The sequence below is a fragment of the Rutidosis leptorrhynchoides genome, chromosome 6 (assembly GCF_046630445.1).
Source record: "Rutidosis leptorrhynchoides isolate AG116_Rl617_1_P2 chromosome 6, CSIRO_AGI_Rlap_v1, whole genome shotgun sequence".
NCBI lineage: Eukaryota > Viridiplantae > Streptophyta > Magnoliopsida > Asterales > Asteraceae > Rutidosis > Rutidosis leptorrhynchoides.
The window spans coordinates 432,249,745-432,277,656 of record NC_092338.1 but is presented as its reverse complement, the minus strand read 5'-3'; the positions used below and the strand labels follow the sequence as shown (position 1 = coordinate 432,277,656).

The window sequence follows — 27,912 nt, the reverse complement described above, 5'->3', positions numbered from 1 at the left end:
GTACCACTTTCGGTTTTTCGAATGCACTTTCGTACGTTTAGAAAACTAGCCTTTTACGTTACGCGACGTGTACCCTTATTAATAATTTGACTTACTCATCAATAAATTACCTTATAAAAAATGTAACTTATAAAATTGAGCGTTGTGATCATTTGCTTCTATAAATCAGTGACTCGTTGTTTATCAAAATATATTTTTTTAAATCAGGACTTTTTTTTACTAAGTTAATATTATATTTTTGTAATATATATATATATATATATATATATATATATATATATATATATACACACACACACACACACACACACACACGTATATTTTCCAATCCAATTATAATGGTTCGTGAGTCGTTAGGGTTTGGTCAAGGTTAAATGAATGTATGAATACAGTTTACACTTCTTGATATTCAACTTAACAAACTTTGCTTATCGTGTCGGAATAATATAAAGATAAAGTTTAAATTTGGTCAAAAATTTCCGGGTTGTCACAGCTCAAATAACCACACTTAAGCTATTGGGTCGACATGTACTCCTTAAACGCAACCCCAATTATTGCTTGAAAATGTAGATCAAACGTCATAAAATTAAAATAAGTGACTTATTTAAAATGAATTTTGAGTAGCTGCGCAACGCACGGGCTCAAAACCTAGTAATAATATAAATAATATTGTAGCTCGATTAATATATTCATATTCATATTCATATTCATATTCATATTCATATTCATATTCATACTTATATACTAAATGTAGTGGAGATGTGTGTCGTTTTAGTTATATTGGATTATCGTATGTATTGGAGCAATATATTAAGATAAAAATATGAATGAAGTGGTGACTCCCCACAGCTACAGCCCCTTAGTTCACCACAACTCGCCACCCAAATACCCAATAACCCATGTTTGTTGCTACATATAAAGAACCTTATCCAAAAATATTTAATCATTTCCACTTTAATTAAATTCCCAAAAAAGAAATATAAAAGAACCCCAAAATGTATCCCTTTTAAATCCTCAAGTGGGGTCTTCATATTTTGTTGGTGTCCTACTTCCACTCTTTCTTCCTCCCATTACCCTTTTTCAAATTCTATAATCTTTCTATCTTCGCTTTCTCCTCTTAATCATCAATCAATATATGTATAGGAGTATATAATATTTTTGTATACTATTTTCAGAATTTCACCAATAGAACTGAAAAAAGTTTCATTCTTTTTTAATTTCATCGTCTGGGTATTGTTTATTATTATTTTGGTTTGTATCAAAGTTTGAAGCTTTGATTGATACTCTACGTTTCTTGAATAGAAGAAAATGAGTAAAATAGAACAAAAAAGTTTCAATCTTTATTCATTCACCATCTGGGTGTTACTATTTTGGATCAAAGTTATTAACTTTCTTGAATTTTATCAATTTTCATGAGTCAAGAAAGATTATGAAAAGCCTTTTAAAGAAACTAAGCATTAAGCCTAATTCAAATCAATCATCATCAAAATCAGATTCAAGTTCACAATCTGGGATTACAGGATGGCTAAATTCAGTAACTAATAAGAAAAGTTTAAGGCCCACATCTTCTTCAAATTTGAAGTCAATTGAAGGGTTTGACTCAGTTACTAGTAGTCAACTGGATTCAGGGTTTGGTAATTCAAGGGATCCAGAAGTTGAAGAAGAATATCAAATTCAGTTGGCTTTGGAGTTAAGTGCAATAGAAGATCCAGAAGCTGTTCAGATTGAAGCTGTTAAACAGATCAGTTTAGGTTCTTGTGATCTTGTTAATAGTGATCTTGTTAATACTCCTGCTGAAATCGTTTCATATCGATATTGGGTATGTTGTGTTTTTATTCCAGTTTCTTACATCGAGCATGAAAGTTATGCACATATATATATATATATATATATATATATATATATATATATATATATATATATATATATATATATATATATACAATGTAAATGGTGGTCTAATCTTTGCTATTTAAGGTAGAAGTGAAGGGATACTAATAATGGAAACCTTTGTAGTCTTTTTTCTAATTACTTTGAAGTCAGTAAAGCAGAAGTGAAGAGTTACTAATTTGAGAATGTTCCCATGATTATTTAAATTTGCAACTAGTAGTAAGGTAAAAGTGAAAGAGTAATGAGATTATAAAATTGGTTTCAAGAAAAGTTCCCGTTGATGAAGCAGGTAGGCACAATTTAAAATGCTTTTAAGGTTGCTTTTTGAAGCAGGTAGGCTCGTTGAAAATTGGATTGGCGTATCATCGAGCTTTACTTTTCAAGGTATCCTCTCTTTAATTTCGTCGGAGTGTCATTGAGATTATATTTTTCAAGTGAATATGTTCTGTTGAATAATCAGAATCAGATAATTAGTTGTAATAATCATAGACATAATTACGTCGATGGTCCATATGGTTTGCACAGATTACACGTTCAGTCCTTGTGGAAATGACGAAAATACCCTCATGTGCATACTGCATAGCATGTGGACTGTACGCAGTGGCGGAAATAGCATGGGGCAAGGGGGGGCAGATGCCCCCAGTCGATTTGCAATTTTTAGTGTAAAAATTTTGGGTTTTTCGATTTTGCCCCCGGTGGAAAAAATTTTTTGCCCCAAAACCTCCGTATTTTGCCCCAAAACCTTCATATTTTGCCCAAAAACCTCCACATTTTGCTCAAAAATCGCCATATTTTTTCCCAAAACCTCTATATTTTACCAAAAAAAATTGATACGCTTTAAAAAAATTTTCGCCCCGGGTGAAAAAAATTCCTGTTTTCGCCACTGACTGTACGTGCAACAATTGCAAACCATGAGGATTGGGCACGCAAGAATAGAAGTTTAGGGACTGAGCGCGTGATATGTGCAAACCACAGGGACTTTCCGCAAGAAACATTCAATAGAAGTAAAAATAAGAAACCTGCAACTATAAGTAACATTCAATAGAAGTAAAAATCAGTTTCAATGCTAGTATAAATAATAGCATAGCAAAGATTAGAGGATAATATGTAATATATAGATCCAAATAACTCTACAGGAACCTGCAACTCTAATATATAATATAACTTATCAATTAATGAGCAAAATATAAGGAAACATGTTTGTTTTTTTATGTATATTCTCAAATGTGATGAGTACGTATGTAACACGATAATATTTTTGTAGGTTTTGGCGGATAGTGTGGGCATTCCTTGTCGCTTAGTGAAAGGAAAGCAGCACACCGGTTCCAACAATGATGCTTTGAACTTTATAAAACTTTGTGATGGAAGGTAACATCTTTTTCTTGAGATTATTATCAATGTCAATTTCATACTTTAGCATTTAATATGTAACTATGATATATTTGTTATTAGGTAACTATAAAATGTAACTATTGTGCCACTAAAGTAATGGTTAATTTGACTAACAGGGAGTATACTGTTGACTTGATGTCGGAACCTGGAACACTTGTCCCATCTAACATATCACCCGCAAAAAGATCAAATGCAAGTTATGACGAATCTTTTGTTTCGAGTCCGTTGTCCCATGACGAAGATTCCTCTCTTTTAGCTTCCCCAATGAGCGGTCCCACAAGTTCGTCCGTAGATAACATGGAAGACAACAATGAAATCGTGCAATACACACTTTCATCATGTGTAGCACGACCTACGAAAGATGATTTAGAGCCAAAAAAATCGTTACCATCACTTCATCAAAAAGTACATAAAGAGAAAAGGGGAAGTTCATATTACACTCATGCAAGATCACCTTCGTGGACCGAAGGTATAAGTTCACCTGATGTACGTAAATCAAAAGTAAAAGATGTTACACAATACATAATGGAAGCTGCAAAAGAAAACCCGCTATTAGCCCAGAAATTACACGATGTATTACTCGAAAGTGGCGTTGTTGCTCCTCCCGACCTTTTTACCGAAGTATACGAAGAGGAATTACCAACCAAGACTAGTGATGGTCAAAGTCAAATAAGTCAACCTCGTTTCTTACCACCATTGTCGTACCCGCAAAGACCCGAAGCAAATTCGGTGCAATACATAAGAAGTGTTCCTGCTGCGGCTGCTGCCGCAGCGGCAGTAGCGTCATCGATGGTGGTGGCTGTCGCCAGAACGATGACGGACCAAAATATACAACTACAGGTGCGGGCGGCAGCCACTGTGACGGCGGCAGTTGTTGTGGCAACAACAACTGCTTCTGTTGTGAAGCAATACGAAATGTCGGGTGTTTCGCACAATGAGAATAATTTTAATAATTTAGATTGCCCGAAAAGAGATGATTATGATAGTGAAGAACAATATCGGATATATGAAGAAGGGGAGAGGATATCGGATCGGTCAATGGGTAATGAAAGCGCGTTATCGGAAGTTTCGCTTGAGGATGTTGCAGATTGTGAAATTGCATGGGAGGATATGAGATTGGGTGAACGTATCGGATTGGGTAAATCTCTATAGCTACCAACATATCGTTTTACTTAAATCAACTTTGAAGTATGAGTTTAGAAAATATGTTAAATGCTAGTAGCAAAATCTTCTTGTGCTATTTTTCTCAACATATAGATTATATTTATTATCCGCGTTAACAAGTGTAATTAACATATAACTTCTCTTTGTTTCAGGATCATATGGAGAGGTCTACCGTGGTGACTTACATGGAACTGTAAGTTCATATTTTTTTATACCTTAAAAGCAACAAATTACTTATTTGTATAACCAAGAAATATATATATTATATATCTAAACTTAGAAGTATAATTTTTTAGGATGTTGCTGTTAAAAAGTTCGTAGACCAAGAAATAACGATAGAGTCCCTTGAGGAATTCAGAAGCGAGGTATATTTATTTAACTTTTAGCACTCAAAACTTATTAGTATCTTGTGTGCTTATTCTTACCAATTTTTCAATAATTTGCTCGCTTACAAGGTCAGGATTATGAAAAGAGTTAGACACCCAAATGTTGTACTCTTCATGGGGGCTGTAACACGTGCACCACATCTTTCAATTGTTACCGAATTTCTTCCTAGGTATGTCACACAATAAATTATCATGCAGAGTAAGATTTAATTTTTCTTGTATCTTTTTTATTACCTTTATGTGGGGCACGATAAGCGGGTTAGGTAATGGGTCAAAATGGGTTTGCATTAGAACAGTTTGTATTCATTCAAATATTTTATGGAAAGTGATTGTTAGCTCTAATTACAAAAACCTGATATCGATTATAAAAACCAAGATGCAAGGTTAATAAATAGCAACTTTTAGAGATTTTAAAACCCATTTAAACAGTTACTGCTTTAGCTATTTTATTATGTGACACACTTGACTCGTTGGATATATAATAAAGGAACAACTAATTTGACCCATTCATAATTGAAATTTTCTGTAGTTTCAAAAACACCTAAGTTAACTTACATATTTTTGTTGTTGTATTGTTGTTCTTCTAACTATGTTACTTAATACTTAATGATGCACCTGTGGCTATATAGTTATACCATATGTTTTATGACTATTGTGGAGTATATATATTTGTCTATGGAGTAATTGTGAACATATGTTATCTTTTGCAGAGGTAGTTTATATAAATTACTACGCCGGCCCAACAACCAACTAGGTTATCGTCGGCGTTTGAGGATGGCTCTTGATACTGTATGCACTCTTTTAGGGGGCATTTGCTTATTATTGTAATATACAATAATCAGTTTGAGTATGTGGGTAAACCCGGTTTTCTGATTATCAGATTTGGATAATCAGGTAAGAAGTTGCTGTACCAAAAATCTAAAATTTCCTAACTTTCCCTTGTTTTATGCAACCGATTATGTGGTTCTTATTTCATTTCGAATAAGCTCTTCGGAACCGCACATCCAAACGCCTAACCTTTTATCTTATTTCAAATTTGTTGTTTTTTTATAAATAGTCTAGTGTCTGAAAATGTATCGAATCTACACAATTTTTGAAATCTCTATTGTATGTACCAAGTTTCAGTTATTGCTATCGTATGTATCTGACCTCATATACTCGGTAACTTGTAAACTAGTGACATGGCAACTTATATGGCTGCCACATCAACAAAAGGTTACTGGTTACCAGATGGATGAGTCATCACATTAATACGATAAGAGTAATTGAAAGCTGGATTACATAAAATAAAAACTTTCAACGTTAGATGCATACAATCAAATTTTGGATCGAGTTTGATACGTTTCAGACACTTAACCTTTTTTAATGAAGGTTTCGATCATCATATAAGTATAGTATCTTATTCTCCTTTTCGATTAAAATTTTAGGCTCGTGGTATGAATTATCTGCACAACTGCTCACCCGTCATTGTTCACCGTGATTTGAAGTCTCCGAATCTTCTCGTTGATAAGAATTGGGCCGTGAAGGTACGTTACTAACTTCAAAAAGGCACTAAATTTGTATATTATGTAATGGGGGCTAATATTTTAGCATTCAGGTTTGTGATTTTGGGTTATCGAGAATGAAGAACAGCACGTTCCTTTCTTCAAGATCTACTGCGGGAACGGTATGTGTTATTTAGTGTATCTAAATGTGGGAAATTTGACCCATTTATGTATTACTCAATGGGTATAAAGAATTTTGTAAAAACTATGTTTCAAACGTTTGTTATTACTCATTTTGACCTACAGGCCTTATAAATAAGCCAATTCTCCAAATATATTTAGCTCCCTTCGCTGATAATTGTGTAATGCCGAATGATTTCAATTGACCAACTTATACGGTTTGTTTTTTCTTTTTTTGTCAGGCAGAGTGGATGGCTCCCGAAGTCCTACGAAACGAGCCTTCAGATGAAAAGTTAGTTTTATCTTCTTAATCTTTTTTTTTTTTTCCAAAGTAATTAAAGGTGGATGAGTTAGGCAATGGGTTTAAATGGGTAATTTTTGGTGCTGTTTGAAATGAGCCTGGTCGGGTTGGGTGGACCATTACTATATTTTTTCCCACATATTTTAACTGTATGTTATGTTAAGTTATAGATATAATAAGTAATAAATAATGTGGGAAACTATGATCTTTTCAATAAAATGATACTCGAGGTTTTATGCGAAACATTTGCTACTCATTTGTGAAATTGACAAGTTTGCGTAAACGATACTATGCAGGTGTGATGTTTATAGCTTCGGTGTGGTTTTATGGGAGCTTTGCACTATGAAACAACCATGGGGTGGAATGAATGCAATGCAAGTTGTTGGTGCAGTTGGATTTCAACATCGTCGTCTTGATATTCCAAACGACATGGACCCCACCATTGCTGATATCATCACAAGATGTTGGCAAACGTTAGTTCTTCTTTTCTCAAAGCACAATCATACACATCGTGATTAATGTTGACTTTGATATGGCGGTTATTAAAAAGTACAAGTTTTTTTTTTTTTGCACCTTAACGACAACCCTAAGGGCTGTTAGAAAAATCCAAATATAATTGCAATGCATCTGTATTAGATGTATATGCATCTTACTGGAGCCTATGAGTAAGGCGAATTTGTGGTTATAAGAAACTAAAATTTTTTATATATTTTGTGTTATAGAGATCCAAAACTCCGGCCTACTTTTGCTGAAATCATGGCTGCCTTGAAACCAAAGTTGAATTCAAGTTGTAAAACAGTTCAAGAGTAGACAAATTAGGTTGCAAATGTTGTATTGAACCGAGCAAAAGGTTTGCGCTTACAATCTGAGCATAATGAAGCATGTGCAAATCATTCACGAGGTACAATATGTGAGAAGGTCTTTTTGGGTCATATGGTGATGAATATACACACAGACACACTTTCTAAAGGATGCTAATTCTTTTTGTTTCAATATGTGGTCATTTTTATGTATTTTCGGCTTGGTCAATGTGGCCATCTCAATTTTTCCAGTTTTTTGTTTTGTTTTGTAAATTTGTGTTGTATCATGGTCAACAAACTTACTTGTTAATAAACACACTTATTATCAAAGTATTTTGATTTGATGGTATGTTGGACTCTGGGAAGTGATGAAAACAAAGATTTTGTTAAGATATTTCACTTTTGCCGCCACGGATGTAAATTGTGGGTACCTGATAAATAGAGATATTATTTGATATCGAGCCTATTGATGTTATGCGAGGTGTATATGAAATAGTTTATATTTTACTATAAAAAACTATTAAATACGATACAATTTTACACAAGATATTTATTTATTTAGAGAATGGATATACTTAAACCTTGCTACAACACTTATAGGCAGTGTACCTAATCGTATAGTAGTGTAGTTTTTAGTAAGTCCGGTTCGTTCCACAGGGAAAAATCTTTAAACAAAGCTTAACGCTATATTGGTTTTATTTTATAAAAATACAAATATATATAAGTAATATTATTATTATAAAGGGGGATTTTTACCGTTTAATGACCGGTTTGTTTTAAAACTTTAGTCGCAGTTAAAACCTAATGTAAAATAATAAAAATTAATATAACTTAATTTAAAGCGTAAAGTAAATAACAATAATGAAATTGCGATAAATAAAAGTGCGATGAAATAAAATACAATAATTAAAAAGTACGATAATTAAAAGTGCAGTTAAATACAATATCAATAAATTAAAGTGCGATAATTAGAAGTGCAATTAAATATAAAATAAAGGAAATTAAATATGAAATAAAAGAATTATGCTTATTTAAACTTCCGTAATCATGATGTTTGACGTGTTGATTTTAGTTTTATGCCCATGGGTTAATTGTCCTTTGTCCTGGATTATTTAATATGTCCGTCTGGTTTTTGTCCATAACAGTCCATCAGTCATAAATATAAAGTGCGAGTATCCTCGTCAAATTATCCTTATACCCGAAGTTAAATATTTCAACTAATTGGGGACTTAAACTGTAGCAAGATTTTAATACTTTGTTTAATAATTACACCAGGTTATCGACTGCGTGTAACCCAATGTTTTAATACTTTGTTATCAATTATGCCAAGTGTCCTTGTACATAATTTCACCCCTGTTTTAATAATTCTAGTGACTATTAATCCATTCCCGTGTCCGGTTAAATGAACGATTATTCGTACATATAAATACCCCGCCCATCGTGTCCGATCGAGTGTATATGGTTATTTATAGGGACGTCCAATTGTAAATCTTTATATTAAAATTAACAAATTATCATTTAGTTAAACAAATATAAAGCCCATTAATAGCTCATATTCTAATTTCCACAAGTGTCGTTCTTTTGTCCAAACCCCAATTATGGTACAAAGCCCAATTACCCAATTTTAATATTTTTACCCCAACATCATGATTACTTCGGATTAAATAAGCATAATAATAACTTAGCTACGAGACATTAAATTAAAAAGGTTGAACATAACTTACAATGATTAAAAATAGCGTAGCGTTACACGGACAGAATTTCGACTTACACCCTTACAACATTCGTTAACATACCCTTATTATTATTAGAATTAAAATTAAAATTAAAATTAAAATTATAATATATATATATATATATATATATATATATATATATATATATATATATATATATATATATATATATATATATATATATGTATGTTTACGAGATAGAGAGAAAGATATGGATATATGGTGCACCAAAGCTCGAAATTTATAGGCCTGTGAACTGAAAAAGTTGGCCATGCGATCGCATGGCTTTTGTGCCTCCAGGCCATGCGATCGCATGGTGGTAGGTGACAGCTCAAAATTCTTGTTTTCTTGTTTGTCGACGTTTTAATTAAATAAATATAATATATAAATAATTATAAGAATTATTTAAATATTATATTATATTTATGTGCATAGTTGACTTGTAATTTTTAGTCCGTTGCGTCGAGCGTTGAGAGTTGACTCTGGTCCCGGTTCCGGATTTTCGAACGTCCTTGCGTACAATTTAATATCTTGTACTTTGCGTTTTGAATCTTGTACTCTTGTAATTTCGAGACGTTTCTTATCAATAATTGGAACCTCTTTGATTGTATTTTTTACTTTTGAGCTTTTTGGTCGTTTGCGTCTTCAATTTGTCGAATCTGTCTTTTGTCTTCACCTTTTATTATTTAAACGAATATCACTTGTAAATAGAACAGTTGCAACTAAAAGCTTGTCTTTCTTGAGGGATAATGCTATGAAATATATGTTCGTTTTTAGCATTATCAAATATTCCCACTCTTGAGCGTTGCTTGTCCTCAAGCAATATCGTCTTGAAATACTAGAATCACTTCTTTATTCTTCACACTTTGTACATTAGTGATTTCTTTACGGTGGTATAAACAATGGTAGTAACGATGTGGTTTACAGTCCCATATGACTATAAAAATTTAGATCCTTTAAGAAATTGGATCTTTATGAAAACATTTGATCTTTTTGAAAATTCAATCTAGCTTTTTACCCTAGATAAGTTTTCCGGAATAACCCTTCACCGGTGTTTGCAAATTCTTTTTGTGGGTTTGGTGGGTTTCATATTTGAAAATTTTAGCTCAAAACTTACGATTTTGTGTCACCCACTTGCTATCCTTGTATTGGGAAAGCAACACGTCCAGTATACTTGCTCCGAATATTACCTTTCGGTAAACTACCGTCCGGTTGTAAAGGAAAGCGTTGAACAAGCAACTGTTAAGGCAATGTCCCCTGACATGCTTTTAATTATGGTCTATAACGTGTCGGAGCAATTACTACCCTTGGTAGGAGCAATAGTAAAGCTCACCCTTATAATTTTTTGGTCTGGCACAAGGTCCTGTCTTTGACCATGCTATGCAACCACCGTTCTTACGGTTGACACCCGATTTGGTTCAGGCGACCTAATGAATTCCAGGTGAATTTCTAGGATTTTACGTTCAATGGTAATGAACGCATTGAAAAATGGGTTTTCAGAAAACAAATCGGTTTTAATTTTGATCAAAATATTTTCTCGTTCAAGCTCGAGTTTAGATATCATCGAATTCCATGAGTTTGTAATTCTCAATCTTTAAAGTCAATCTCAAGGATTGAGTAATATCAGGCTTAAAAGCTGATTTTTAATCTTTAAGGAGATTATCCTTTCTGGGGGTCTGATTCATTAGTCTTATCAAGCTAATTTGCACGGCGCCCTCCCCATTTTACGAGACAGATCCTCTCATGGTTAGGATAAGTCTGACCACATGGCGACCCTGTTTGATGCTAAGGTCCGTGGATTTCCTGCTAATTTTAGAGATGACTTTTCTAGATTTTTTATCAACCTACAGCTGGTCTGGACGACAACTTCATGACCTAAATCAAGAAGCGCGTTTCTTTTTCGGAAGACTTTACTTCCTTTTAATGATGGAATTGATTCATCGTGTAGATCCATCTTTCTTACAGTAAATCGGGTAAAACTGTTTAGTTTAGTCCAAAGCAAAAGTATCTTTAATTATTTATTACAGAAATATGTGACATATGTTTAAAATAACTTGGTAAATTTTCCCACACTTGGCTTTTATTTTCCTTTTTATTGTCCTCTATTCCATTTTAAATGAATTTTAACATTTTGGTTTGTTTCTCAATTTATGTCCTTTCCGAGGTAACAATAATTTCGGTGTTAATACCTAATTTTATCATTCATAAATATGTATAAACATGATTTTGAATTCATTTAATTGAAAATTTTGAAAATTTTTACTAGAATTGGGTAGTCAGTATATAAGACTAGGGCTGTTCTTTATTATCAGAGAGCACTAGATTCTAATACAACTACTGCTTTACTAGTATTTCTAATGGTAACCAAGTGTATAAAGTAAAAATTTTAAAATCCGAAAGAATTTAACCCCTTCCCACACTTAAGATCTTGCAATGCCCTCATTTGCAAGAAATCATTAACAATTTAAATTATTGAGGGTGATTAGCGTAGAAATGATTAAATTTTACCAAAGTTTCCAAACATATTGGCGTTCGTTTGCTGAATGATAAATGGTGCATATCATTTGTTCATTCCGTCTGTTGTTACATCATATTTATCTGCCATCTTGTCGTCAAAATTAGTAGCTTTTGCTGAACTTAATGCCAGTCTTTGAAAATGCGCTGTTTTACCCTGTTTTGTACAATCGACAATATACATACATACAAATATAAACATGCATGGCAATTTGAAATGGAACTTAATATCCCACTTTCAAATCCTAAATGTGAAATATTAGTACACAATAATAATAAAAATGATAAAAATTACACAAATATATCTAATAACATAAGTTTAAACATGAATAATTAAAAAGATAAAAACATAAAAATCATAAAAATAACTAAATGGAACTAAATCAGTCTGGATATGGGTTCCAGTTCATCTCGTCAGGTGGGTTCCATTGTCGGTTATAGGTGTTCTGATAGGCTTGGTTATAGTCATACCGGTTAAAGGGTGGTCGGATCTCGGGGCTGTGTGGCGAAAAATAAGCAGGTCAAGTAGGTACATAGTTATTTGGTACCTGATATGATAGCTGGCTCATGATTTGGTGCTAATGAACTAACCAGCTATCGTGTTGGCGTCGCCTATAATCCTCGTATACTCGCTCGGAGTTCCATTGCTCATACATACTATGTCTGGCCGCGTTCGTCATTGATTCCTCATCTATGCGAACGTGGACGTCAAGAATAGTATCTCGAAAGACATCCCTAATGTCTTCCGCTTCCTCCATTTCCTCGTCTGAGCCCCTTTCTACCTGTGGATGAGGTCCCTCATAGGGTACTGCCTGGTTACGTCTACTTTTCAATACCTTAGCACCCACATAAACTTTCAATCCTAAGGGCTCAACCTGTTTTCTACAAAGCTGTAATGGACCCCCTTAGTTCCTATCAACACCTAAATACTCTCCAATGAGAGTAACAAAAATACCTCCTCCTATTATACTCCCGTCCTGCATTCCCTCTACCATTTTAGATAAATAAAAAGCAACACAGTAAGGGATATTGACAAAGCTTCTAGGATCCCGAATACACTTTAGGTAGAATAAATCATGTAAGGTAATTTTTTCTTTATTATGACCTCTCTGTGTAATCGAGTTAGCCAAAAATCTATGAATAATACGAAGCTCGGCTCTGTCAATATGTGTATAGGAGTGTCCTCCTGCTCGTGTAAAAACATCAAAATGTGACATACGCCTCCAAATGGCGTCAGCGTCAAAGTTGCTATCTACCCTTTCACCATAATGAATCAAGTTTGTACAATCAGGTAGTAGCAACTCACCAGGAGTATATATCTGTAAAGCCCTGGCCATGTCCAGCATGGACATTCTGTACATCCTACCACCAAGGATAAACCTAAGAAATCTTCTATCATCTATTCTAACTATATTTGTATCAAGTGATACAGTACTCATCAACTCAACACACCATTCCTTATATACAGGTCTACGAATGGTGAAAAGACGTTCCCAATCTGTAAAAGAAGAACTGTCATACCTTTGAACTAAAAGCTGTCTAACACGGTCAGCTAGATGGACCGTTTCCAAAGGAACCCAATCGATTAGCCTTGGCACCTCTACATTTTTTGTTACCAATTTGAATTTGTTCCTTTGATATGTCTCGTAATCTCTCCATCTCCTATCAAATCTCAGATTAGGATGCAGAGTGTGCTCAGGAATCGTTGGGAATTCTACTGGCGGCCTCGTTGGGAATACTATGAATTCATCAACAAACTGTACCAGATCATAATAAGGTATGTGCTAATCAGGCTGTTGTTGTGGTTCTTGTTGTGGTTCTTGTTCGTGTTGCATTTCTGGTTCTGGTTCTGGTGCTGGTGCTGGTGCTGGTCGTCTAGATGATGATGCTCCTGAACCTCCCGTATCGGCTTTCTGCAAAACACATTAAACACAAAATTTGTGCATCCAAGTATGCATTAGTGTTAGCAAAATAACAACTTAAAACAATCACTATAACATGTTAAATCAAAATTAAACTTATACACATTTTCACAATTTTTCACAATTATACACTTTTTCAAATGAGCACATATGAAAATGTATACAAAGTTTATAAGCATTTAACTCAAATAACATGTCAAAATAGTCATTACTAATAATTAAACAAGTCTCAAATGGCAATTACATCAAATTAATCAAGTTCATGAATTTTGGATTTAAAAAGTCCACTTTAATCTCTAAAAATCATGTTTAGGATCAATGTTTGGATCATTTAACTACCTAAACATGTTACACTACTCAATTTAGCAATAATTCATGACAAAAATTGACCATAACCTGTTTATATCAAAAAGCCCCAAATTGCTCAAGAACACAAACCCTAGATTTCTAAAAATTTTGAAGTTTTTGGCTTCAAATCATGTTAAATAGCATCAATCTAGGTTATACATGCATAAAATACTAACAATTTAACACTAATTACACTAGAAATTAACAAAATTGCATTAGGTAAAAAATTGGTAATTATCACAAAAACTAGGAATTTATAGAGTTTAGGGGTGTAATTTTTACCATTTTGCTGAAGAATGAGAATCTAGGCATAATTAGAGCAAGAAAAATGACGAATTACGATGAAAAATTGCAAATTTTAGAGGTTATTTGGGAGTATTTTCGTATGTTTGTGTGTTGTGGTGTGAAGAACTCAGCTCTCTGAGCTATTTGTTTCTGGCCCGAAATTTGCCTCCATGCGATCGCATGGAGGTGTAGGGAGAATCCCATGCGATCGCATGGGTGCCTGATAATGCTAAAAATGAACATATATTTCATAGCATTATTCCTCAAGAAAGACAAGCTTTTAGTTGCAATTGTTCTATGTACAAGTGATATTCGTTTAAATATTAAAAGGTAAAGACAAAAGACAGATTCGACGAATTGAAGACGCAAACGACCAAAAAGCTCAAAAGTACAAAATACAATCAAAGAGGTTCCAATTATTGATAAGAAACGTCTCGAAATTACAAGAGTACAAGATTCAAAACGCAAAGTACAAGATATTAAATTGTACTCAAGGACGTTCGAAAATCCGGAACCGGGACCAGAGTCAACTCTCAACGCTCGACGCAACGGACTAAAAATTACAAGTCAACTATGCACATGAATATAATATAATATATAAATAATTCTTAAAAATTATATATATATATATTATATTAATATTTAAAATCGTCGGCAAACAAAGAGCCAATGATGAATGAGCTGTAAAAACGAACTCCGCGACTTGCGGAGTTCGAAGGCCAAATGTACCGCGAGTCGCGGAGATTACCTGGACGAAAATTCCTATAAAAGCAAACGAATTCTGATCATTTTCATAATCCATAATCTATCTCTCTCTCAATATATACGTAAATATATATATAATTTATATTTTAATTTTAATTTTAATTTTAAATCCTAATAATAAGGGTATGTTAGCAAATGTTGTAAGGGTGTAAGTCGAAATTCTGTCCGTGTAACGCTACGCTATTTTTAATCATTGTAAGTTATGTTCAACCTTTTTAATTTAATGTCTCGTAGCTAAGTTATTATTATGCTTATTTAATCCGAAGTAATCATGATGTTGGGCTAATTACTAAAATTGGGTAATTGGGCTTTGTACCATAATTGGGGTTTGGACAAAAGAACGACACTTGTGAAAATTAGACTATGGGCTATTAATGGGCTTTATATTTGTTTAACTAAATGATAGTTTGTTAATGTTAATATAAAGATTTACAATTGGGCGTCCCTATAAATTACCATATACACTCGATCGGACACGATGGGCGGGGTATTTATATGTACGAATAATCGTTCATTTTACCGGACACGGGAATGAATTAATAGCCACTAGAATAATTAAAACAGGGGTGAAGCTATGTACAAGGACACTTGGTATAATTGATAACAAAATATTAAAACCTTGGGTTACACTCAGTCGACATCCTGGTGTAATTATTAAACAAAGTATTAAAATCTTGTTACAGTTTAAGTCCCCAATTAGTTGGAATATTTAACTTCGGGTATAAGAATAATTCGACGAGGACACTCGCACTTTATATTTATGACTGATGGACTGTTATGGACAAAAATCAGACGGACATATTAAATAATCCAGGACAAAGGACAATTAACCCATGGGCATAAAACTAAAATCAACACGTCAAACATCATGATTACGGAAGTTTAAATAAGCATAATTCTTTTATTTCATATTTAATTTCCTTTATTTTATATTTAATTGCACTTCTAATTATCGCACTTTAATTTATTGATATTGTATTTAATTGCGCTTTTAATTATCGTACTTTTTAATTATTGTATTTTATTTCATCGCACTTTTATTTATCGCAATTTCATTATTGTTATTTACTTTACGCTTTAAATTAAGTCATATTTAATTTCATTTATTTTATATTTAATTGCACTTTTAATTATCGCATTTTTATTATTGTATTTAATTGCACTTTTAATTACCGTACTTTTTAATTATCGCAAGTTTATTTTATCGCACTTTTATTATTCGCAATTTCATTATCGTTATTTACTTTACGCTTTAAATTAAGTCTTTTATTTATTTAATATTTTACATTTTGTTTTAACTGCAACTAAAGTTTTTAAAATCGACAAACCGGTCATTAAACGGTAAAAACCCCCTTTATAATAATAATATTACTTATATATACATTTGTATTTTTATAAAAGTAAACTAATATAGCGTTAAGCTTTGTTTAAAGATTTTCCCTGTGGAACGAACCGGACTTACTAAAAACTACACTACTGTACGATTAGGTACACTGCCTATAAGTGTTGTAGCAAGGTTTAAGTATATCCATTCTCTAAATAAATAAATATCTTGTGTAAAATTGTATCGTATTTAATTGTATTTTCTTGTAAAATTTAATAGTATTTTATACCCCTTAGCTTTGACATCAAGTATTTTTGGCGCCGCTGCCGGGGACCAATCTAGCTTAAAAGCCGGAAGCGCAACGCTAATATAAAAAAAAAGATTTTTATTTTTAGTTTACTTTTATAAAAATACGTTTTTGTAAAAAATACGTTTTTAATTATTCGAAAATATAAAAAGAAAACAAAAATATAAATATTTTTAAGAGTTTGTTAAATATTTAAGTTTTATAAAGTTTCTTTATTTTTATTTTATAAAAATATAAGTTTTTATTATATAAATATTTTAGATTTAAAAAAAAAAAAAACGCGTCAAATTTTAAACTGTACCTGAGTTGAAAATTGGAACCCCGCGACTCGCGGAGTTTGCTGCTTGGAATACCGCGACTCGCGGAGACACTCTGACACACGTGACAGAACCTAATTTCGCATTAATTACGGATTTTATAATTATTATTATTAATAAACCCTAATTACTTAATTATTAATATAATTAGTTTAAGTTTTTAAATTAAATTGTACTTTAAATTTTAATTAGTTTTATTATATATATAAATTAATAGTTTTATAAAATAAATAATATAAAAATAATATTTTTATAAAAATTGTACTTTTTACAACTTTTAGTTTATTTTTATATTTTGTCCCTTTTTAATCGTTATAGCGTAATATTTGTATTTTTAGCTCATATTTAGTTTTAAACTTAGTTTTAGCCATAGTTATTTTTACTTCTAGATTTTTAGGCTTTGCCGTAGAATTCCTTAAGTGCTTTTTTTCTTTAGACTAAGATTTAAGTGCTTTAGAATTTTGCGACGCCTTTTTAAGTTTTAGTTTCTTTTTAAGTTATTTCCATTTGGGATATAGTTTTTCTTGTAAGCTTTAATATTTTTAGATGACTTTTACCTATGTATCAATTATCATTCCAATTAGTAATCTCAATTTGCGATTATAATTTTAAGTTAGTTGTAGTAATAAGGTTAGGTTAGTCAAGTGTTTTTAAGTGTTATAAGTTTCTTTTATTTTTCCGTCACCTTTTATTTTTCAACCATTTTTCTTTTTCAACCTTTTTCGACGAACTCTTTTTCTATCTTATTTCTCGCTATTCTAGTTTTAGGACATAGATTTTTATTCTACTTCTTATCTAAATTTCTTAAAATTACGAAAATTTATTTTAAGTGGTTAAATTGATAGACATCAAAATTTTCTGGTTCGTAGTAATAGTTGGATTTGTACGTGGACCGGGTTATTGGAGCCAAACAGTCCTCAATTATATTGAGACCAAACGAATCCTGCCCCTCTGCTGCATCTTTTGGCTATTCGAAACGTGAGCAAAATCAGAAAAGTCTATTAATTGGATAACTTATATAATTTTTCTTTCCTTTTAAAAAAAAACTAATAGGATATTCAGTGAATGCACCGAGCAAGACGCTCACCACCTTTTGTACGTTCACCACCTGTAACTAGATCAAGACATTTAGCAAATATTACCGCCGTTGATTTTTCTTTAGAATCGTCATCCAGTCGACCAAGTACTCCAGTTCAAATTTCCGATAATCCATTTTTTGAACCCGGCCTCACAATTGAGAATCCGGAGAATATTCAGGGACAATTCGTAGATCCTGAACCATTAAATTTTCCTCCAGAACCACCAATCATTCAAACAGAGATTGTTGAGGAACGAACCATTAAATCAGAATCCTCTAGTGATTCCGATTCAACAAATTCAATTATGGAGAATCTGGAACCTTTAAGTATGGAAGACCAAATGAGAGCTAAACGCACTGGCCAAGGTCACGCAATTACTCATCCAGACATTAATGCGCCAGATTATTAAATCAAAGGACAAATTCTACACATGGTGACTAATCAATGCCAATTTAGTGGTGCGCCGAAGGAAGATCCAAATGAACATCTTTGTACCTTTAATAGGATCTGCACACTATTTAAAATCCGAGAAGTGGAGGATGAACAGATATATCTCATGTTATTTCCCTGGACTTTAAAGGGAGAAGCCAAAGATTGGTTGGAATCGTTACCTGAAGGGGCGATTGATACATGGGATGTTTTAGTTGAAAAATTTCTTAAACAATTCTTTCCGGCATCTAAAGCCGTAAGACTTCAAGCAGAAATTGTTACGTTTACACAGAAGCCGAATGAAACTCTATATGAGGCGTGGACTAGATTTAGAAAGTTGTTAAGAGGATGTCCGCAACATGGTTTAGATACCTGTCAAATAGTACAAATATTCTACCAAGGATGCGACATCACTACAAGGAAAGACATAGATATAGCAGCTGGTGGTTCTATTATGAAGAAAACCGAAACTGATGCTTACAAAATTATTGATAACACTGCTTCCCACTCACATGAGTGGCACCAAGAAAAAGATATCGTTAGATCATCTAAAGCAGCTAGAGCCGATTCTAGCCATGACTTAGATTCCATTTCCGCAAAGATAGATGCTGTGGAGAGACGAATGGAAAAGATGACTAAAGATATTCACTCAATACGAATTAGTTGTGAGCAGTGTGGAGGACTACATTTGACAAAAGATTGTCTCAGTATTGAATTAACAATGGAACAAAGAGAGAATATTTCATACATAAATCAAAGGCCTGGAAATAATTATCAGAATAATTATCAACCGCCAAGACCAATTTACAATCAAAACCAGAATTATAACCGAAATATTCCATATAACAACCAACAAGGTCCTAGCAATCAACAAGTATCCAATAATAATTACAATCAGCAAAGACCTAATTTTCAAAACAAACCACCACAACAAACCGATGATAAAAAGCCGAATTTAGAAGATATGATGACGAAGCTAGTTGAAACTCAAACGCAGTTTTTCACATCTCAGAAACAAACTAATGAACAAAATGCTCAAGCATTTAGAAATCAACAAGCTTCTATTCAAAATCTGGAACAAGAAGTAAGTAACCTAGCAAGGTTAATAGGTGAAAGAAAACTGGGAAGTCTACCTAGTGATACAAATGCTAATCCCCGGAATGAAACAGCTAAAGCCATTACCACAAGAAGTGGTACAACACTTAAACCACCTGAAATACTTGTAACTTCTGATGAAGCTATTCCTACTCCACAAGAACCACAACCTAATCAAGATAAGGAAAAGGAATCGGTAGTTGAAAAGGTTAATGAAGATAACACAGTTAAGGCTAAACCTTATGTTAAACCATACCAACCACCACTTCCTTACCCGAGTAAAATGAAGAAAGAGAAACTTGAAGCCGAGCAATCCAAATTCTTGGATATGTTTAAACAGATAAATGTAAATCTTCCTTTCATTGATGTTATTTCAGGAATGCCTAGATATGCTAAATTCTTGAAAGATCTAATCTCAAATAGAAAGAAAATGGAAGAACTCTCGGCTGTTACTATGAATGCTAATTGTTCAGCAGTGCTGTTGAATAAGATACCAGAAAAACTATCTGATCCAGGAAGTTTCACAATTCCATGTTTTCTGGGTAGTCTTAGTTCAATAGAAGCATTGGCAGACTTAGGTGCTAGTATAAATCTAATGCCATATTCACTATACGCTAAACTAGACCTTGGAGAATTGAAACCAACCAGAATAAGCATACAACTAGCCGATAGATCAATAAAATATCTGATAATGCTAAAAACGAACATATATTTCATAGCATTATTCCTCAAGAAAGATAAGCTTTTAGTTGCAATTGTTCTATTTACAAGTGATATTCGTTTAAATAATAAAAGGTGAAGACAAAAGACAGATTCGACGAATTGAAGACGCAAATGACCAAAAAGCTCAAAAGTACAAAAGACAATCAAAAAGGTTCCAATTATTGATAAGAAACGTCTCGAAATTACAAGAGTACAAGATTCAAAACGCAAAGTACAAGATATTAAATTGTACGCAAGGACGTTCGAAAATCCGGAACCGGGACCAGAGTCAACTCTTAACGCTCGACGCAACGGACTAAAAATTACAAGTTAACTATGTATATAAATATAATATAATATATAATTAATTATATTAATTATATATATATATTATATTTATAAATAAAAACCGTCGGCAGAGAAAGACTCCAAGGGACTGAGCTGTAATTTCATTCTCCGCGACTCGCGGAGTTTGAAGGCAAAAATGCCGCGAGTCGCGGAGCCCCAAAAGTCGACTTTTCCTATAAAAGCAACCGAATTCTGATCGCAATTCATAATCTTTTTCTTCTTCTTATCATACGTAAATTATATATATATATATTTATAATTTATATTTTAATTTTAATTATAATTCTAATAATAAGGGTATGTTAGCGAATGTTGTAAGGGTGTAAGTCGAAATTCTGTCCGTGTAACGCTACGCTATTTTTAATCATTGTAAGTTATGTTCAACCTTTTTATATTAATGTCTCGTAGCTAAGTTATTATTATGCTTATTTAAAACGAAGTAATCATGATGTTGGGCTAATTACTAAAATTGGGTAATTGGGCTTTGTACCATAATTGGGGTTTGGACAAAAGAACGACACTTGTGGAAATTAGACTATGGGCTATTAATGGGCTTTATATTTGTTTAACTAAATGATAGTTTGTTAATGTTAATATAAAGATTTACAATTGGGCGTCCGTATAAATTACCATATACACTCGATCGGACACGATGGGCGGGGTATTTATATGTACGAATGATCGTTCATTTAACCGGACACGTGAATGGATTAATAGCCACTAGAATAATTAAAACAGGGGTGAAATTACATTCAAGGGTAATTGGTGTAATTGCTAACAAAGTAGTAAAACCTTGGTTTACACGCAGTTGATAACCTGGTGTATTCATTAAACAAAGTATTAAAACCTTGTTACAATTCGAATCCCCAATTAGTTGGAATATTTAACTTCGGGTATAAGGATAATTTGACGAGGACACTCGCACTTTATATTTATGACTGATGGACTGTTATGGACAAAAACCAGACGGACATATTAAATAATCCAGGACAAAGGACAATTAACCCATGGGCATAAAACTAAAATCAACACGTCAAACATCATGATTACGGAAGTTTAAATAAGCATAATTCTTTTATTTCATATTTAATTTCTTTTATTTTATATTTAATTGCACTTCTAATTATCGCATTTTTATTGTTATTTTATTTAATTGCACTTTTAATTATCGTACTCTTTAATTATCGCAAGTTTATTTTATCGCACTTTTATTATTCGCAATTTCATTATCGTTATTTACTTTATGCTTTAATTTAAGTCTTGTAATTATTTTTAATATTTTACATTTGGTTTTAACTGCGACTAAAGTTTTAAAATCGACAAACCGGTCATTAAACGGTAAAAACCCCCCTTTATAATAATAATATTACTTATATATATATATTTGTATTTTTATAAAAGTAAACTAAAATAGCGTTAAGCTTTGTTTAAAGATTTCCCTGTGGAATGAACCGGACTTACTAAAAACTACACTACTGTACGATTAGGTACACTGCCTATAAGTGTTGTAGCAAGGTTTAAGTATATCCATTCTCTAAATAAATAAATATCTTGTGTAAAATTGTATCGTATTTAATAGTATTTCCTGCTAAAATTAATAACTATTTTATATACACCCCGCTGCACATCAAGTATTTTTGGCGCCGCTGCCGGGGACACTCTTAAACGCCGGAAGCGCAACGCTAATATAAAAAAAAAAAGATTTTTAGTTAACTTTTATTAAAATTCGTTTTTGTAAAAATACGTTTTAATTATTCAAAAATATAAAAACAAAAACAAAAATATAAGTATTTTTAAGATTTTGTTAAATATTTAAGTTTTATAAGTTTCTTTATTTTTATTTTAGTTTATAAAAATATAAGTTTTATTTAAATATCTTTTATTTATATAAAAACAGAAAACAGAAAATAAAAAAAAAATAAATAAAGAAAAACGCGTCGAATTTAATAAGCTGTCATCTGAATTTCTGAACCCCGCGACTCGCGGGGTTTTCTTTATAAATTACCGCAACTCGCGGAGTGACTCTGACACGCGACAGAACCCTAATTCAGCATTAATTACGGGTTATTTAATAATTATTATTATTATTAACCCTAATTATTATTATTATTATAATTAATTTTATTTTAACTTTTACTTTTTATTTAATTTATGTATTTAGTATTAATTAGTTTTATTAAATTGTAAAATTAGTAGTTTTATTAAATAAATAATATAAAATAATATTTTTATAAAAATTGTACTTTTTACAACTTTTTGTATATTTTTATATTTTGTTCCTTTTTAATCGTTTTAGCGTAATATTTGTATTTTTAGCTCATATTTAATTTTAAACTTAGTTTTTGCTATAGTCATTTTTACTCCTAGATTTTTAGGCTTTGCCGTAGAATTTCTTAAGTGCTTTTTCTTTAGACTAAGATTTAGGTACTTTAGAATTTTGCGACGCCTTTTTAAGTTTTAGTTTCTTTTTAAGTTATTTCCATTTGGGATATAGTTTTTCCTGTAAGCTTTAATATTTTTAGACACTTTTTACTATGTATCAATTATCATTCCAATTAGTAATCTCAATTTGCGATTATAATTTTAAGTTAGTTGTAGTAATAAGGTTAGGTTAGTCAAGTATTTTTAAGTTTTTATAAGTTTCTTTCATTTTTCCGTCACCTTTATTTTTCAACCATTTTTTCTTTTTCGACCTTTTTCGACGAACTCTTTTTCTTTCTTATTTCTCGCTATTCTAGTTTTAGGACATAGATTTTTATTCTACTTCTTATCTAAATTTCTTAAAATTACGAAAATTTATTTTAAGTGGTTAAATTAATAGACATCAAAATTTTCTGGTTCGTAGTAATAGTTGGATTTGTACGTGGACCGGGTTATTGGAGCCAAACAGTCCTCAATTATATTGAGACCAAACGAATCCTGCCCCTCTGCTGCATCTTTTGGCTATTCGAAACGTGGGCAAAATCAGAAAAGTCTATTGATTGGATAACTTATTATAATTTTTCTTTCCTTTTAAAAACTAATAGGATATTCAGTGAATGCACCGAGCAAGACGTTCATCACCTTTTGTACGTTCACCACCTGTAACTAGATCAAGACATTTAGCAAATATTACCGCCGTTGATTTTTCTTTAGAATCGTCATCCAGTAGACCAAGTACTTCAGTTCAAATTTCCGATAATCCATTTTTTGAAACCAGCCTCACAATTGAGAATCCGGAAAATATTCAGGAACGGTTCGTAGATCCTGAACCATTAAACTTTTCTCCGGAGCCACCAATCATTCAAACAGAGATTGTTGAGGAACGAACCATTAAATCAGAATCATCTAGTGATACCGATTCAACAAATTCAATTATGGAAAATCTGGAACCTTTAAGTATGGAAGACCGAATGAGAGCTAAACGCACTGGCCAAGGTCACGCAATTACTCATCCAGACATTAATGCACCAGATTATGAAATCAAAGGACAAATTCTACACATGGTGACTAATCAATGCCAATTTAGTGGTGCGCCTAAGGAAGATCCAAATGAACATCTACGTACCTTTAATAGGATCTGCACACTATTTAAAATTCGAGAAGTGGAGGATGAACAGATATATCTCATGTTATTTCCCTGGACTTTAAAGGGAGAAGCCAAAGATTGGTTGGAATCGTTACCTGAAGGGGCGATTGATACATGGGATGTTTTAGTTGACAAATTTCTTAAACAATTCTTTCCTGCATCTAAAGCCGTAAGACTTCAAGCAGAAATTGTTACGTTCACACAGAAACCAAATGAAACTCTATATGAGGTGCGGACAAGATATGGAAAGTTATTAAGAGGATGTCCGCAACATGGTTTAGACACCTGTCAAATAGTACAAATATTCTACCAAGGATGCGACATCACTACAAGAAAAGACATAGATATAGCAGCTGGTGGTTCTATTATGAAGAAAACCGAAACTGATGCTTACAAAATTATTGATAATACTGCTTCCCACTCACATGAGTGGCACCAAGAAAAAGACATCATTAGATCATCTAAAGCAGCTAGAGCCGATTCTAGCCATGACTTAGATTCCATTTCCGCAAAGATAGATGCTGTGGAGAGACGAATGGAAAAGATGACTAAAGATATTCACTCAATACGAATTAGTTGTGAGCAGTGTGGAGGACCACATTTGACAAAAGATTGTCTCAGTATTGAATTAACAATGGAACAAAGAGAGAGTATTTCATACATAAACCAAAGGCCTGGAAATAATTATCAGAATAATTATCAACCGCCAAGACCGATTTACAATCAAAACCAGAATTATAACAGAAATATTCCATACAACAACCAACAAGGTCCTAGCAATCAACAAGTATCCAATAATACTTACAACCAGCAAAGACCTAATTTTCAAAACAAACCACCACAACAAACCGATGATAAAAAGCCGAATTTAGAAGATATGATGACGAAGCTAGTTGAAACTCAAACGCAGTTTTTCACATCTCAGAAACAAACTAATGAACAAAATGCTCAAGCATTTAGAAATCAACAAGCTTCTATTCAAAATCTGGAACAAGAAGTAAGTAACCTAGCAAGGTTAATAGGTGAAAGAAAACCGGGAAGTCTACCTAGTGATACAAATGCTAACCCCCGGAATGAAACAGCTAAAGCTATTACCACAAGAAGTGGTATAACACTTAAACCACCTGAAATACCTGTAACTTCTGATGAAGCTATTCCTACTCCACAAGAACCACAACCTGATCAAGATAAGGAAAAAGAACCGGTAGTTGAAAAGGTTAATGAAGATAACACAGTTAAAGATAAACCTTATGTTAAACCATACCAACCACCACTTCCTTACCCGAGTAAAATGAAGAAAGAAAAACTTGAAGCCGAGCAATCCAAATTCTTGGATATGTTTAAACAGATAAATGTAAATCTTCCTTTCATTGATGTGATTTCAGGAATGCCTAGATATGCTAAATTCTTGAAAGATCTAATCTCAAATAGAAAGAAAATGGAAGAACTCTCGGCTGTTACTATGAATGCTAATTGTTCAGCAGTGCTGTTGAATAAAATACCAGAAAAACTATCTGATCCAGGAAGTTTCACAATTCCATGTTTTCTGGGTAGTCTTAGTTCAATAGAAGCATTGGCAGACTTAGGTGCTAGTATAAATCTAATGCCGTATTCACTATATGCTAAACTAGACCTTGGAGAATTGAAACCAACCAGAATAAGCATACAACTAGCCGATAGATCAATAAAATATCCTAGAGGGATAATGGAGAACATGCTAGTTAAAATTGGTACTTTAGTATTTCCAGTAGATTTTGTTGTTTTGGACATGGAAGAAGATTCTCAAGTTCCTCTCATATTAGGAAGACCATTCTTAAACACGGCTAAAGCAATGATAGACGTGTTCGGTAAGAAACTGACCCTAAGTATAGAGGATGAGAGTGTTACCTTTTCAGTTGATAGAGCAATGCAACAACCACAATCTGCAGATGATACATGTTATTATATTCAAACTATAGATGCACATGCAGAATTATTAGAAGAATTTCCAGAATTACAAGGAAAAGGAGAATGTTCTTTAGGAGAAGGTAATGAACCAATTGATGAAGCTGAAATGTTAGCTACACTTATAGCTAATGGATATGAACCAACAACAGAAGAAATTCAAATGCTAAAAGAAGAAGACAGATATCGATACAAATCATCGATAGAAGAACCTCCGAAAGTAGAGTTAAAGCCACTTCCAAACCATCTGGAATACGCTTATTTACATGGTGAATCTGAATTACCTGTAATAATATCGTCTTCTCTTACTGAAAATGAGAAATCACAACTCATTTCTGTGTTGAAAGCTCATAAACCAGCCATTGTATGGAAGATTCATGATATTAAAGGAATAAGTCCTTCGTATTGCACACATAAAATCCTTATGGAAGAAGGTCATAAAACGTATGTGCAACGCCAACGAAGACTAAATCCAAATATGCAAGATGTTGTTAAGAAAGAGATTATTAAACTGCTAAATGCAGGTCTAATTTATCCAATCTCTGATAGTCCATGGGTAAGCCCAGTTCAATGCGTGCCTAAGAAGGGTGGCATGACTGTCATTACAAATGAGAAAAATGAGCTTATTCCTACTAGGACTGTAACAGGATGGCGTGTGTGTATTGATTATAGAAAATTAAATGACGCCACCAGAAAAGATCACTTTCCCTTACCTTTCATAGATCAAATGTTGGAAAGATTAGCCGGAAATAGTTACTATTGTTTTCTAGATGGATTTTCCGGATATTTTCAAATTCCAATAGCACCCGAAGATCAAGAGAAAACCACATTCACGTGCCCTTATGGTACTTTTGCTTACAAACGCATGCCATTTGGACTTTGTAACGCCCCTGCAACCTTTCAAAGGTGTATGATGGCGATTTTTCACGACATGATAGAAGAATGCATGGAAGTATTCATGGATGACTTTTCAGTCTTCGGTGATACATTTAAATCATGTCTAGTTAATCTGGAACGAATGCTAATTAGATGCGAAAAATCAAATCTAGTTCTTAATTGGGAGAAATGCCATTTCATGGTTAAAGAAGGCATCATTCTTGGACATAAAATTTCAAAAGAAGGAATGAAGTGGATAGAGCTAAAGTAGATGTAATTGCTAAACTTCCACATCCCACCAATGTTAGAGGAGTTAGGAGTTTTCTAGGGCATGCCGGTTTTTACAGACGTTTCATAAAAGATTTTTCTAAAATTGCCACTCCTATGAATAAACTCCTAGAAAAGGATGCGCCATTCATCTTTTCAGATGAGTGTATCAAATCTTTTAATATTCTTAAAGAGAAACTCACTAATGCACCGATCATGATAACACCAAATTGGAATCTACCATTTGAACTAATGTGCGATGCAAGTGATTTTGCAATGGGAGCCGTTTTAGGACAAAGGATTGAAAAACGATTTCAACCTATTTATTACGCTAGTAAGACATTACAAGGAGCACAGACGAATTACACAACTACTGAAAAAGAACTCCTTGCTATTGTCTTTGCTTTTGACAAATTTCGTTCATATCTCGTTCTATCCAAAACGATAGTCTATACCGACCATTCTGCTCTTAGATACCTATTTTCAAAA

The 27,912-nt window shown here is 32.8% G+C and overlaps 1 protein-coding gene across 1 annotated transcript; it reads left to right on the top strand.

Moving 5' to 3' along the window:
* The first annotated feature begins 1,239 nt into the window (after window positions 1-1,239).
* LOC139855269 (probable serine/threonine-protein kinase SIS8) lies at window positions 1,240-8,019 on the top strand. The gene is made up of 13 exons (XM_071844506.1): window positions 1,240-1,819; window positions 2,224-2,274; window positions 3,155-3,258; window positions 3,399-4,420; window positions 4,599-4,639; window positions 4,743-4,811; window positions 4,902-5,002; window positions 5,543-5,621; window positions 6,260-6,358; window positions 6,430-6,498; window positions 6,739-6,788; window positions 7,094-7,270; window positions 7,520-8,019. Exons 1-13 carry the CDS (start codon window positions 1,430-1,432, stop codon window positions 7,605-7,607), a joined length of 2,340 nt encoding a protein of 779 aa, XP_071700607.1. The 5' UTR covers window positions 1,240-1,429; the 3' UTR covers window positions 7,608-8,019.
* Window positions 8,020-27,912: the final 19,893 nt, after the last annotated feature.

Excerpts from the sequence above, each read along its gene's own strand:
- LOC139855269 (XM_071844506.1), top strand. The coding sequence starts at position 1,430 with ATGAAAAGCCTTTTAAAGAAACTAAGCATTAAGCCTAATTCAAATCAA. Across the intron at positions 2,275-3,154 it reads ATCGAGCTTTACTTTTCAAG|GTTTTGGCGGATAGTGTGGG; the intron begins GTATCCTCTCTT and ends ATATTTTTGTAG. Across the intron at positions 4,421-4,598 it reads GGGTGAACGTATCGGATTGG|GATCATATGGAGAGGTCTAC; the intron begins GTAAATCTCTAT and ends TCTTTGTTTCAG.